The 14,948-nt window shown below is 42.7% G+C and overlaps 1 protein-coding gene across 1 annotated transcript in view; it reads right to left on the reverse strand.

Annotated features, from left to right (window-relative positions):
* Window positions 1-14,948, reverse strand: part of aven (apoptosis, caspase activation inhibitor) — a 32,732-nt gene that overhangs the window by 3,344 nt on the left and 14,440 nt on the right. The window contains exon 3 of the mRNA XM_079361194.1: window positions 144-214. Within this exon, the coding sequence (XP_079217320.1) occupies window positions 144-214 (71 nt within the window). The remainder of the gene's footprint in view (window positions 1-143; window positions 215-14,948) is intronic.

Consider the following 14,948-nt stretch of genomic DNA (forward strand, 5'->3'; position numbering starts at 1 on the left):
TGTGAAACAACAGACGGGAGTTCTTTCTCCTTTTTCACCTTGACGTCGAGTCTCATGGAGGGACGATCTACAGACTCCGTCCATAAAGACAGAAAAAAATAAACTAGATGGAGGGCTGCTGATTGGGTACCGTATAGATTTACCTTGTTGGCTGTAAATGAGTCCATCTCCCAGTCCTTTTCCTCAGAAAAGCGGAATTGAGTGAATGAGTCCCCTGAGAAAGAAGCAGAAACAGTCTGACATCAAGCCACAGGACGGCTAACAGCTACCAGCTGTCTGTTTAAGTTCAGATCAAAACAACATTCATTTATCCTTTCCAACACAAAGACCTAAGCATGTCTGCAAAGCAGCTTGTGTCTTTGTGTAAACTGTTGATGAGTACGAGAGCTAAAGCAGGGCGAGCGTGTCACGCCACTTTTCCTCCACCGACTCAACAGCAGCAGAGCCACACATCCGGGTTGTGACTCCATTAGGTTTGTTTTGAGATTTTAAAGGGGAAAAAAAGGGATTAAGGTGAGCAAACAAAAAAATCATTCAAGGCCAATCTTTGAGTTGCATAAGTGAAGTCAAAGCGTGTATGATGACTGCGGAGTGAAACAGGACGTGACGGCTCAGTGACCATCAACGGGCTCAGGAGTGAAGTACAGCGACTGCTCAGTCAATATTACAGAAGAACAGGTAAAAGGTGCTTTTAGGGGTGAGAGCTCAAGGTGCGACTTCCCCCGTAGTCTTCTCCTAAAGCAGCATAACTAGGAGCTGTAAGCTTCATCAAAAAGGAAGGTTTGAAGTCTTCTTTTAAAGGAGCACTCTGACTGGGAGATGATTCCAGAGAGGGCCTGATGACTGAAGGCTCTACCTTTACCTCTGCCTGAAGGGTAACAGAGGACTGAACGAGTCCCCATGACTGGAGGTTACACACAACCTGAAGTGAACCACCTCCACCAGTCACCAGCAGACAAGGTCCGAATTATAATAACAGAAAAAAAAGTGTGTTTTTACGAGCTGAAACATCCAATCATTGTGAGACATTTTCCCTGAAATATTCAAACACAGAATCAAAGAATCGCCTGAAACTCAAGCGTGACTCTTTCTCGTGTTCTCATTTAAACCCAGAGCAACTTTAACTCAAATACGTCCAGCGTTTGCTCCCTCAGGAAAGGGGAGAATACTTTAAATAAATCCTAAAAAAGATATCAAACTGACTCAACACAAACCACAGCAGCCTCAGTCAGTGTGTCACACACATATGTTTGGTCAGTGGGAGTCCAGACAGAGGAGCTGCAGTCAGTCACGCTCGCTCGCTCTCTCTCTCTCTTTACCATACAGACAGGCAGGACGCTCCGGTGCACCATCTGCAGTTGTCCTTGATTGCTTGGCTGTACGGGAAGTGAAGGAGGTCAAGAAGGAGAGGCTGCAGGAGGGCTTTTTGTCTGGAGGTCGATTGCCTGCTGTCGACAGGCAGAGCAGAGAAGGTTTATGAATAGGAGCGTTATCTGGGTAACAATGAGAAGGGAAATAGGCATGTCAGCTTTATGTGACGGCTGGGGGGGGGGGGCTTTATGTTGAGTATCAGATCAGTAAGATCGACTGATTTCTAGAGGCTTAGAAACCTGGATTCTGTAGACGTGAAATCGAAACTTTCAAGGCTGTTGCTGATAAAACACGGCTGGCTACTGATTGTCTGAGCGCCTGAGCTTCGAATCAGAAACTGAAGAATGGTTACTCAGCGACCGAGTCGGGAAAGATCAGATGAGACAAACGGAATCGATGGAGGATCGACAAACGATGCAGAGACCGCAACTCCAATGACACTGAAACAACCTCACTTCTTGGTGAAGCCGCGTTATCGTCAGACTCTTATTCCAGCACCAGCCGACAATAAAAGACGGCTCTTTCAGTGTCTCACATGAAAACCACATTTTTTCCTCCTTTCTCGTTTGAAGTCATCATTTATGATTCATCATGAAGTGCAGGGAGAACTGTACAATCATGTTGTTCCACTGTTATCATTTCCACTCCAGTGTTAATGGAACAGCACCAGGCATCAGTGTGAGACCTCCCCAGGGAACACTTTGCCTCATGTTGTTGTTGTTGTTTTTCCGGGATCCAAAATTGAACGAGGCCGTATTAAAAGTTGAAATTGGGAGATCTGCATTCTGCTGAGATTGCTCTTCAACCGTCTGAAGCCTCTCACTCTCACGTCGTCCTTCCTCTGGATCCTGCTCTTTGCTGACGCAAGTGAACTGCCTCCGTCCCTCCCACCCGTCAGAGCCCAGTGCCATCCTGATCTGTGTCCATAGAAATACCAGAGCAGGTAGTTCAGAGGCGCTGACACATCCATGGCAACAGCTGCCAGCGAGGATGAGAGAAACTTCTGTCAAACCTCAAGAAGAGAGAGAGACAGAGAGAGAGAGACAGAGAGAGAGAGACAGAGAGAGAGAGAGAGAGAGAGAGAGAGAGAGAGAGAGAGAGAGAGAGAGAGAGAGAGAGAGAGAGAGACAGAGAGAGAGAGAGAGAGAGAGACAGAGAGAGAGGGGGGGGGGGGTTGTAGAAAGAGAAAGAGAAGTGAGCAAGTGTGAAGGAATGAATAGAATGAAAAATGACAGCGAGCGAAGAAGCTGCTCATCCAAACAGACTGAAATCCTCGATGTGCCGCTCACTGACTCCGTCTGCAGAGTCTAAAGTTAAACCTGCTGCTTCAGAGGTCTTTTTTTTTTTTATAAAGAATATAAAGAAGTCACACCATGCATTTTATCTAACGGTTGAAAATAATGGACGTAGCCACTGTGACTGTGTCCACAGAGGCGTCCGTTGGTTTGAAATGAAGGCAGAATAAGTGACAGGCGCTGGTGTCTTGCACAGTTGAGAATCGCTGATGAATGGATCCATAAGTGGGACGTACACGCTGCATGTCGTTTCATCTAGTCCTGTGGTGTCCAAACTTTTTTTCTTGCGGGCCAAAATTGTCACGTTAGAATCGCTCACGGGCCACAGGGTTTTTTTGTTTGTTTTTTTTTTTTAAATATTGAAAGGAACTTTTTGTATTTTGACCTCTTCAAAAAATAATGTAAATACACAATAACTAATTGCAGTGGGAAACTGTTGTGTTCTAATTTTTTGGAAAGAATAGTCAGGCTTTTATAGGTCTCCCTCGCTAACATGAAAAAGAAAAAAAAAAAAAGAACGAAATATGCCATCTGATGAGGCCTGGGGCCAAAATCTTCTGATTCTTTGATTTGAAGTCAAGGGCCACAAAAAATCCACTCAAGGGCCACAAATGGCCCCCGGGCCGCACTTTGGACACCCCTGATCTAGTGGGAGGCCGTTCCTTCCCGGTGTGAGGAAGACGTTAAATGTGACTCTGATAACGTCTTCGTCCCGACAGTGAAGCTCCCGACCTCAACAGCAAACGACTGACAGCAGATCACTTCGACGCTCAGATGTGAGCTGCAGCTTGGTGTGGAACGTCGGCCAGTTATTCCACAGTGAATAAACAGTGCATTAGTCACGCAGCGTGCCGAGCGGCTCAGCTGGCATTGTGTAACTGCTGTGTAATGTGGCTTCCTGTCTCTTGACATCTTGCAGGTTGAAGCCCATATTAACAAAACAGGACTTTATTTGCTGGTAACCTCGGCTTCGCTGAGCTATCTATGGAGTGCTAACGCTGAGTCCCGCTCTCAGCTTTTATGCTCCGCTCTGCTTTTTCCTGCTCCACTCGACTCCACTGTTCACATGGAAGCGGCTCATCTTCACCCGTCTCCGCCCTCGCCGGGGTTTGTTGAGACTGTCGCGTTCTCGCAGTGAGTCAGGATGAAGATCTGTGTGACTCCGCTTATTGAAGGACTGAAGAAATACCATGAAGACCCGTCCTTATGGAGACATGCTCTGATTATTAATGGTATGAATCATAAAGGGTCTTTGTACCTGTAACGTTTAGACCATCAGTACGAAAACACTCTCTGAAACTAGGACGATAAACAACGCTTTTGGTGATTTTGAAAAAGAAATCAAAGCTGTGGTGTGTTTCAGCGTGTTCACAGCTTTTCTGCCTTTTTCAATTGAACGTCCTTGAAAATTGGACTGTTGCTTAGAAACATTTCATCAGCTTTACATAAATAGTGCCTGAGGAGTTGGCTCTATTTTTCCTTGTTGTGGAGTGAATTTATCAGATATTAATAAAATTGAAGAATTAAATTGTCACAACTTTCAGCGTAAATCTGCGGACCCAGCCGCACTCACCTTTGGCTCTGATGTAACCAGCCACAGTTCCACACTATTTAAATATGGATTTCACTGAAACTGCGGCATATGGGAGCTGACGTTTGAACTTTTAATGTACAAACAAATACAATGGTGCAGTGTCTGGTGCTGTGTGTCCCTGCAGAAACTTCTTCTCTCATGCTGCTGTCGCCCTGTGGGTGGCAGTGCAGACAGAGTCCCACAGATATTACAAACATCACAGATGCACACCCATGTTGACCGGGCCTCACCTTAGGCATACACCTGACACACAAGTCAGCAGCCTACTGTTAAGCTGATGTTTTAGGGCGAGTACTTCAGAAACAGGAAGGGCATTTGAAAACTTCTGCATCAGTCTCTGCAAACAGAGGCAATGAAATGTTGATTATGTGATTTTCTTAAAGGGGACATATTATGTAATATCCACTGTTACTGTATTTTTTAACATATATGTGGGTAACCTAAGTGTCTACTGGCCCAAACAATATTAAATAAACCAGTCCTTTGTTTGTGGTCTGCATAAGTCTTAGAGAAAAATGCTCCGTTTCAAATTTGCTCTCCTTGTGATGTCACAGTGGGAGTCTGCTAAAAAAAATTAAAATAAATAAAAATAACCCTCCCTTGGTGTCTCCACCCATGGACTCCAGCCTACAGCAGAACTTTTGCACATGTTTGGCGTTTTTATTCTCGCTGTAAAGGAGTGATGACTCCGGGGAAAACTCAGGGGGAGTCATTTAAAGAGACACACACACCAAAACAGAGCGTTCAGAAAGAGCTGGTTTCTACAGGGTCACAAACCTCTTCTGGAGCTTGATTCATGTTATATTTAGAACAAAAGCACAGCACTGATGTTTCATTTAGACCACAGGGGGGACTGTTTGACAAGGTGGAAAAGGGGGATAATATGTCCCCTTTAAAGTCCAAGACCAATATTGCTGATGCTCGAAAAATGAGATTGTGATTTATTGTGCAGCCACCATCGAGAGGTTTTATTCTGTGAAACATTCCAGCTGAGTGTGTTGGTTGGCAGTAAGAAGAAGGTAAAGATAATGCCAAAGGAAAGACCTGAGAAAAAAAGAAACACTATCATGTACACAGCAGGAAAGGCTACTCAGGAAGCTTTGTCGCTGCGCTCTCAGGAGTCGATCCTCTTCTCGAGAGCTACAGTACCACCAGCGTGCTCTCTGTCACGCCTTTTTAGCCAAACCAATTAGCCGAACACGGTGCGGAGCTGAAACCCACCACGAGTCGATAAATCACTGTCTGCTCTAATTGCAATTAAAATCCTGAGCAAACCAGGCGAGACAATAAAAGAGTGCTGAAGCTATTTACTCTTAACTTTTAATGGTGACTGAACGCGGCTGTGTTTATGTCAAAGTCATATCAGGAGCGCTCCAAACCACCCGAGGCCTCGCACTCATTAGGCGTGTGTGTTTATTCGGCGAGCAGCTTGTTTGGAGGTAAGAGGCTGCAGCTCGAGTCACAAACCAGCTAATCTAATCAATCATTTCTACACATGCAATACAGATATCCAGTGTTGCCCATTAAGGTGTTTTTTTTATTTCATTATTTTTTACAAATGTTTGATATAAATTTAAGGGGGAGAGATCAATAGTGTCAAAATGAAATATGTATTGTACATAATGATGATACTGCTGTTGGAGCACACACAGAAAGGGTCTTCCTTATTTATAGTCTAATCAATAACACACCCATACATTCACATTTCTACATGGTGGCTAAGTAGCATAAGAGTAACATTAAAGGCTCAAATATTTGGACTGACTTTGATCAAATTGAAACTCTAATACAGTGATAGTAGAATCACACTAAATCATATTTTGAGTTTTCTCATGCATGTCGGCAGTTTCCTGAAAGGCTCTGTGAAGTCCAGTGGTTGAAATGTTGTATGTTCATCAGCTTTTAAAAAAAAAAATTAAAAAAAAAAAGTCTTTTTCCAGAGCTGAGGTTTGATTCTGGCTTCATCACTGTGATAGGACAGATCTGATCAGATATCAGCATGGGGTCGGACTAATGTACGATCAAGCAAACACTCTCGACACGCACAGTCTCGCTCAGAAGACATTCAGACTGATCCACATAAATCTTCATCACAATCTTTAGACGAGGATGGAACCGCTCCGTCTTTATGGAAAATCGTGCACTTCAGTTTAAAACATTTCATTTGACAACCTTACAGCTGTTGCTGCTTCCTGTTGCTGGGTTTACTAAAGCCACATCATACAAAAACAACAATAACACCAGTAAATATTATGGATTTATGATCAGAATGAATTGTGCATCTGTACTCTTCTGTAACTAAATCTCATGTTTGTTCCAGTGAAATTGTTTAAACTTTAAGACAGGAAGGAACTCTATTAATGTAATCCCAAAGGAAGGTGGAAGGTGTTTGTGATGATGTAAAAAAAGAGGCGATGAATACATTGGGAACTAAATGAGTTGCAGTCAGACGTCCGATGTTTGCATTCATCTTATTGAGCAGCAAAAACCCAACAGAGAGCGCGGCTGATGACTTCCTGTCGATGTGCTCTAAATGTCAAAGGGAGGCGATGCTTGAGCAACCAATCACATTGACTTTTCACGTGTGTGCAGAGGTTTGTTTCTGCTCTTTTTATATGTGAAACTGTTTTGAAACAGGTGGACGAGTTAACATTCAGCATGCTAACATGCAGACAGTCACCAAGGCGATGCTGCACTGCTGATTCCAAGCAGGCGTCTTGTAAACCACGTTTCAAATCAAACCGTCAGCCGGAGTGATTGGCGGCAGCTCAGCCGAGGCTGATGGGAACGTCTTGAGCTTTTCTATTTTTCTAACCTCAAACAATCAACACAGACGTCAGCTGAAGAGCTTCAGAGTTTTTCTTCAATCTTCTTTGTGAAAATAAAAACGTTTTGTCCAATAGCTGTCCATTTCCTGACAATGGAAGAGACGAGTTGTGGAGCTGAGGAGAGTCCTATTGGTTAAGGCCCAACAACTCATAAAAAGGAATCTATAGGACCTTGGTTAAGCGTTTACTCCTTCATCATGCAACAACATACTCTCCTTTAGTTGAGCTAAATGCTAACACATGCCCCCTGGTGACAAATAAAATTGTTTTAATTGAATTGAATAAACATGATTTAGTACGCTCAGGGACAGTGCTAGAAAACTTAAAAAACTTTAAATGCTTAGGTTAACCTTTTTCACTTTTGTGTGTGTGCGCGCATGTGTGTGTGTGTGTGTGGGGAGCAACTTTTGCTTCATTCCTCAGAACAGTGACAAGAGCCAGTAAAGATTAGGAGACGACAGAAGAGAGTCAAAGTAAAACCTTGGACGGCTGCGAGGACTCGTATACACAAGCAGTGTTTGCTCTCACCGCTAGGCTAAACTGGCGCGCCCCCCCATTTTAACCACCTTGTATAATGATAACAGGATTTTAAAAAAAAAGGGTGAGATTTATGGGATTGTCCTTATTTCTTAGTACATTTTTGAAAACTGTGACAGGTAATTAAAAAATTAAAAATTAAAAAAAGTCAAAACTTACTGACCACGGGACGTGTTACATGATGGCTAAGCATGATTGGCTGAATGGATTGACCAAAGACTCCCCTGTGTGTGTCTGACATTGCACTGAATTTGTCTAAATCTGGTCACAGCTCGTTAGCTTATTACCACGCTTTTACACAGTAGCTGAGCTTAGTCAGTAGTAGCTTTTCTAACACCACGCTGAGGGCAAACCAGGTGAGAATAAGTGAGCGCTTTGTCCCTCTGCATGCTGGTCCCTGCGGCTGGAAAAAAACCCCACTTAGTAGCGAGAGCGCTGGGACATGTGGGTCCTTCATTATAAAGAAACAAGGAGCCTCCGCTGTCAGGTTAGCGGAGTAGACGAGTAAACAGCTTATAGTGATCGAGGCGGCACCAAAAGGGATCAATAGTGTGAAAAAAAGGGAGGCTTAAGTGAATGATGTAGAGCCATCAGGGCTTATTGTGAACATGTTTGTTGTTATTCACCTCGCATTGTCTGAATGTAAACTGGGTGAGTCTGTGTTTTCCATACAACTTGTTATACGATAGGACATCAGTGTGGGATTGTCTAACATTCAGACCCTTATTAACACTGTTTCACTCTCTCTCTCAAAAAGAATCCAAAGTGGACAGCAAGATAAGAACAACGCACCCACTTGCAGCTAAATAAAGACCCGCAGATCGCCTTAAATGAGCACCAAACTCCCAGAAAGCCGAGTCCATCCTTTGAAGACTGGAGAGGATGAAATACGAGAGGAGCAACAGCGCTGAACATCAACATAAGAAGAAAAAGACGAGCTGCTCCTCGGCCCTGATTGATTGAGTCCAGAGATCCAGAGTTCCTCTTTTCTCGCCGTTTATTCATCCGCGGACGCTCGTAACTGTCTCGAGTGTGACTGATTGATGACGCTCGACACCCAAAAACAAACACCACGAGCTGCACTCTGTCAAGACGCGCTTTGTACAAGACAAATAAAGTTAGGAGCATCATTCATTTTGAGCTCCTCGTACTGCGTGCGAGTGAGAGGTCTGTCCTCCAGCATTTTTTTTTTTAATTTTTTTTTTAAAAATGGAGAATGAACCAAATGTTGGTTCAAAGCGTTTGGTCTTTAAAGGACTCTGTGATGAAGAAGACCTGGAGCCTTGACTGCAGCTGCAACCTGCTTCACAATCATCAATTTCTATTTCTAACCCGAAATACAACGAGGGCTAAAGATGCATATTTAAAGTAAATCCTCCTCCTTTCTTTCTATTGAAACAGTGAATTATAAGTCATTTGGTAAATAAAACCCTAACCCTAACCCAGACCAAAAAAATTGAAAACAAAAGATCAATATATTTAAGTAGCCACTGCTGTCCATTGCAGGGTCTCTGTCCTCGAGTCCGTCTCAGCCACATGCAGCCAGGCACAGACGGCCCACAGTCCGCCCTGCTTCTGTTTCATTCAGAAGCCTCTTATGACGCTCATTCGTCTTGAGTTTTTTTAATTTCAAACTGGGGTCAAATTAAAGGTCCAGTAAAGGTAAGTTATGTACATTAATCACATGGCTGTGATGACAGCTGACTCTGATTGGTCAATTAGGACACTTTAACCACTCCTATGGTGAAGAGCTCCTTCCTACTCTGAGGGACCAACTGTGCTTCTATCCAACCGTAAAAACATGTCTGATCATTCTTGACCTGGGCAAAGAAGTTAAGGACGATGAAGAGCAGAGAAATTAGCGAGAATGTTTATGACGCAGAAAACTATTAGCGATGAAAGGTGTGTGTGTGTGTGTGTATATATATACACACACACACATACATAGGTAATCTGTCAAACTACAGCAGAAATTCCTTCGTCTCTGCACTCGGGCTGTCCGGCTCTGCTCTCGTGCCGAGCACTGAGCATGATGCATCGAAGGGTAAATGTTAACAGACAGAAAAATGTTGGAAACCTCACTTCGCCCGCTCACTGCACAACGTCCCCGAGTGAAAGAAACACAGCAGCATTCTCGACTCTCGAGGAGACACATTCAGAGCATGTTAAAGAAATCGCTCTCCTGGTTTGCTAAACGCTCGCACACTCTGTTCCCTGACTGACTGATCCCTGGTGTTTCATGTGGTCAGTCACAGCTAATGAGCAGCCTGACTTCATATTACACACAGAGCTGTTCAGGCAGCAGGAAGATGACAACCAGAGGCTTTGTGAAACCATGCATGCGGCGCAAAGCTTCATGTGCCATTATTACCATCCGCGCTTTTGTTATTTACTGAAAGACCGGCAACACAGTGTGGGAGGCGTGAAGCACACAAAGCAATTACCTTTAATTGAGGCAGAGAATCACAGCATTAAAATGACTAATTTCATTTGTCTTTCTAAGCCACACTCTTTAAATAATTGGCTCAGCTTGTGTGAAATAAAGGTTATTTGACATTGTCGCTTCGCTGAAACATATGATCGGTTCAGAAAAAAAAAAAAAAAAAAGAGCGCGAGGGTCACACTGAGAAGGTTTTAAAATGAGAAAACAGTTTGAAAGCATGTTTGGTCCTGCAGGAGAGAAACTTATTCTCCTCTCTAATCTCAAACAATGGAACAGAAATAGTGTGACAGGAGAGTCACTCACTGGCTGGTGTGTTTTAAACGTCATCCTCTTCCGCTCATCTGTGGTGAATGGGATCTTCTGCATTCACATGTATCAGATCAGCCTCGACTTCTTCTTGAAATTTCACACTGGCGGCTTACACTAAAAATAAAACCTCAGGAGTGAAAAGGAAGAGAGAAAGGCACAACTGATTGGCAAGTACGCTGCCACTTCCAAGTTGTGTACGGATCCAAACATTTGGAAGTCTTGCAGTAATAGAGGGTTTTATCAAGGTGTGTTAAATGTCCAATCTGTACACCCTTTACTTCACTAGATGCTCCAAACATCAGTACTGATGACGGTCCCTGAACACTTCTCCTCCCATTGGTGGGACGACTACTTTGGGGAAGAATTGGTCCAAAACTCCTTTATTCTGACTCTTCTTTTTAAATGTCATCAATTCGGTAGGTCACAGCGTTTTAGAGAAATGTTCACAGCTCTTATAATTTCTACCACAGTCACCATCCTCAGCTTACCTTGAGAGGTTCATGGACAATCAAATGTGGCAGCCTTAGTCCAAGCAAAGCATAAAAGCATGACTTTTTAAAAGTGAAATCCATCAAGTCTTGTAAGGAACAGAGTGTTTCCTAAATAAGTAATTGATGGTCACAGTGTTGTTCCATTATGGTCTATTGTCTACTGTAGTTTCCATTCACAATAATAGTGATGGTTAACAGCACTATGACACAGTGCTGGTGTCACTGGGGTCAACTGTGTAGGTGGATGTGTCCAATCTATGAAAATGGAGCAATCAGCGGCATCTGTGTGCCTCATTACATTAACTCCCCGAGGGACGCATTAGACATGTCTCATATCCTTTCTATTACATTCTGCTGATAATCAATAGCAGTCTGCGGGAACATGCTTGATATATTCGCATGGAAGAGAAAAAAAAAAAAAAAAAAACTGTTTCAAAGAAAATGTACCAAGCCCGGTCTACTCTCCGTTCTCACTCTGTACCATTTCAATGGCACAGAGTGAGGATGAAACAGCTGTGGTCCTTTTCAGACGAGCTGTGATTTCTGAAGGAGCCAGAAAAAATAAAAATAAATAAATGAAAAAGGTGGTGCTTGAATGGAAGCTTCTGTCGCCAAACGCTCCATTAGCATAACTGATAATGCGCCGCGGTTCTCGGAGCTAATACCGCTGTTGAGGTGAAAGACTTTATGCATGCGCAGCCTTTCACAACGCACTCAATTCTACCATTAAAGGAGTGAAAACATGATCATTCAAGGGGCTTGAGGATGTGAAAGTATTGTTTGTTGTGTTAATGTTTTAATCAGTATAATGAATACAGAGGATGATGAAACAATCACAAATCAGCACATTTTCCCTTCGGAGCCTCTGGATTTGAAGTGGCACATCGCACAGCTCGTCGTGTATTAAGATCAGTGGTACAAAGCCAATAGCGTCTTTGCTTTGATTAAAGGAAAAAATGTGCCAAGTTGGAGGGTGTGGCTTATTTAAAAGATCACCAGAAACATTGGGGGAAATGATGGTTTTGGTCGCAGTTATGCTTTAAAGATTTCCATATTTAAAGCTCCTCCCAGCAAACACTTTGATGAATGGAACTGTTCATTATTAAAGAGACCAATCAAAACAATGCAGAACATTTTTTTGACACTTTACAAAAGGAAACGGTCAAGACGTTATATAATAAAGAGAAAAACAAACATGAATCCACCATGAGCACCAGTGGTAAAGAAGAACTTCCTTCAAAAAGGCAGAACTAGAAGCATCTGTAAACAGACGGGTCAAGAAAAAGAGACGGACAACGAGAGCTACTGTAAATAAGTAATGTAGGTTTATAATATAAAATGTGGATATATAACTGAAGTTTGGTGATTTAGGGGACATGGAGGGCTGGTAAATGACGGGAACGTTTGAATTACTGTGCTACATAATGCTCAGAAAACTACGTGTGTCCAAGAAGGCTCCATAAATCTCTTTGACACCCTCCTTCGTCACCGCTCACCTGTGCGAGGCTTCACGTCCTTCATGTTCCGACAACACGTGACGTTGTGTTAGTCTCATTACGTCCACAGCAGACACAGAGCTGTCCTCTCCTGGAATTAACACTGATGGCTGATATGAACAGCTGCTCATGAAGCCAGCCACAAGCGGCACACAGACGAGCTTTTAAAAAGGGTCAAATACTGAATGAATGTTTGCTTCATCGATGAGAGGCTAAAAAGGTGCTTTTAAAAGCAGCAACGCTTTTGGTTCAATGTATGTTGAGATTTTTCGGGGGAAGTTAAAGTGCTATCATCCTTCACAGGACTTTAGTCGATAATAGATCAATCGCTTGTTATTGATTTGTCGGGGTGTTTCTACTCCTCCAATAATGACAAACTAGAAAGCAATTTCTGCTGCTGCATGGTTTTAGGGAGATCAGAGTCTCACATGCAGTCCGTAGTTTGAGGTAATTTATTTCAAATCTTTCATATGAAAATATAAAATGATCTCATAAACAGATTTCTAGTCAAACAAAACAACATGGCTGCCATTTATATCCTCGAATAATATTTTCGGACTTCTGCCTTTGAATGAGCCGGCATTGTAAAGCCTGTGGAGTCATCGGGACTTTACTTTCATCGTGAAAACCAATAACACAATCTTAAGGCGCCGTCACACTACGCCGAGGTGTCCAATACCGCGATGAAGCACGAACGCCCTTAATGCCTTCAAGTTAGTGACAGAGCAGCGCGTGTTCATAAACCGTAGACGGTATATTAAACTGGACAGAGCTACGAACACCTGGGAGTAAAGCCATGCTTGTTTTTCCAATATCACACCATTCTGTGTTCAAGTCATCTTTTTATGCGTTATTTAATGCTATGAAACGGGACACAATGCTAGGTGTTCACCAGAGTACAGCAGAAGCGACGAGAGAAAACGAGGTGAACACCAACATAAGAGTCCTTGAGTTTCTGTCACTGAAAGTGTCTGCTTCAAACTGGATCGTGAGCTTTTCATGCACACCGTTAATTAAATCTACCACGGATGACCACCAGTGGGATTCAAAATTGTATCACGGTGGATTGAGTTCCACTCCTACTCTCCAAAGTGTTTTCCCTCGTGTGGCTGAAGCTCACCTGAAACGCAGGTGGACAATGAAGGAGAATACATCAGTGGGCTTGATTTATCGGCTGATAAAAAGGGTACGTGTGTATACATACGTATAACAGTATTGATGTGAATATATCTGCTGATAAGTGACAACAAATTACAACACAGACCCTTCTAATTAAATTGAAAGTAAATTAGTAACAGTGATAGAAACGTTTTTTTCCAAATGACAACATGTCAGTCTCCTATTGGTGCGATTCTTTCTATTCTTGGTCCAGTCTTTATTTGTAAGAGCACTTAAACGGATCATTAAAAAAACACTAAATACAATGCCCTAATTACGCCGGTGATACTCAGCTTTATATCTTATTCTGTCCTGATGGAAACACTGATTAACTACGTCAATGACATTGACCCGAGTAACTCAAAATGTCGATGCAACTTCACAGCAACAATCCGAATGGGGAGGGTCAAAAGCAAAAGGACGACAAACCACGGACAACCTCCTTTGATTTTCCATCGACCCCAAAGAACATGCCAGAAACCTTGGTGTTTATCGTAAGTGCCAAACTTTATCAATGACGTAACCAAACCGTCGTTCTTAAACCTCAACCGTCTGAAAAATCACGGCCATTCTTATACAGTCCGGTGCAGATAAAGCAGTTCATGCTTTTTGTGACAAGCAGATCGGTCTATCGCGATCACCTCTTCTCTGGACTCCCCCAAAAATCCACTAAACTACTACAGCTTATACAGAAACATCTTTTTAACCAAGCAGACACATCACCTCTGTTCTCTAATCTCTGCACTGGCATGCAGCCCACACCAAAAATGATTAGAGGATAAAAATCCTTTTCACCGTTTATAAAGCACTTCATGGACCTGCCGCCAATTATTCGAAAGAACTGTTTAAACCACAAGAAGCTTTAGATCTTCAGGTGGTTGTCTCCTTGTTGTCTTAAAAGCTTTATTTTCACTACAGTATTTTAACTAGCTTCATCTAATTGTGGTTTTAATAATCTCTATTTGGGCGAATTCCCTTCCAGTAGCACCACAGTGCACTTTAATCAATGTTTCTGCTCGTCTTTATGTTTCTATTTGATGTTTTTTATACAAGTGTTTTCTCCTGTGAAGCAAACGGTGTTGCTATCTGTATGAAAGGTGCTCTATAAATACATCTTCTGCTCCGTCTGTTATGGTTACGTACGTGGAGGTCAAGTGAGGGTTTGGCATTCTTCTGCAGCTTTGGAGTCATTGCTCCAGGAAACTGTCTGACAAACAGACCTCGACTTAACACCGTCTTTGTAACAGTCCAAACGGCAAAGATAACACACTGGGACATATTCATTTGGAGTTGTGCCTTACCTCGTTCATGATATCAGATCTCTCTGATTATATCTCAATAATACCTGATAGTTTCTGGCTTCCTCTTAAATTCACTACCGTCATAAATACATGCTGGACACACAGCCAGCCCTGCACTTCATAAT

Source organism: Symphodus melops (genome assembly GCF_947650265.1).
Source record: "Symphodus melops genome assembly, chromosome: 1".
In the NCBI taxonomy this organism is placed as follows: Eukaryota; Metazoa; Chordata; class Actinopteri; order Labriformes; family Labridae; genus Symphodus; species Symphodus melops.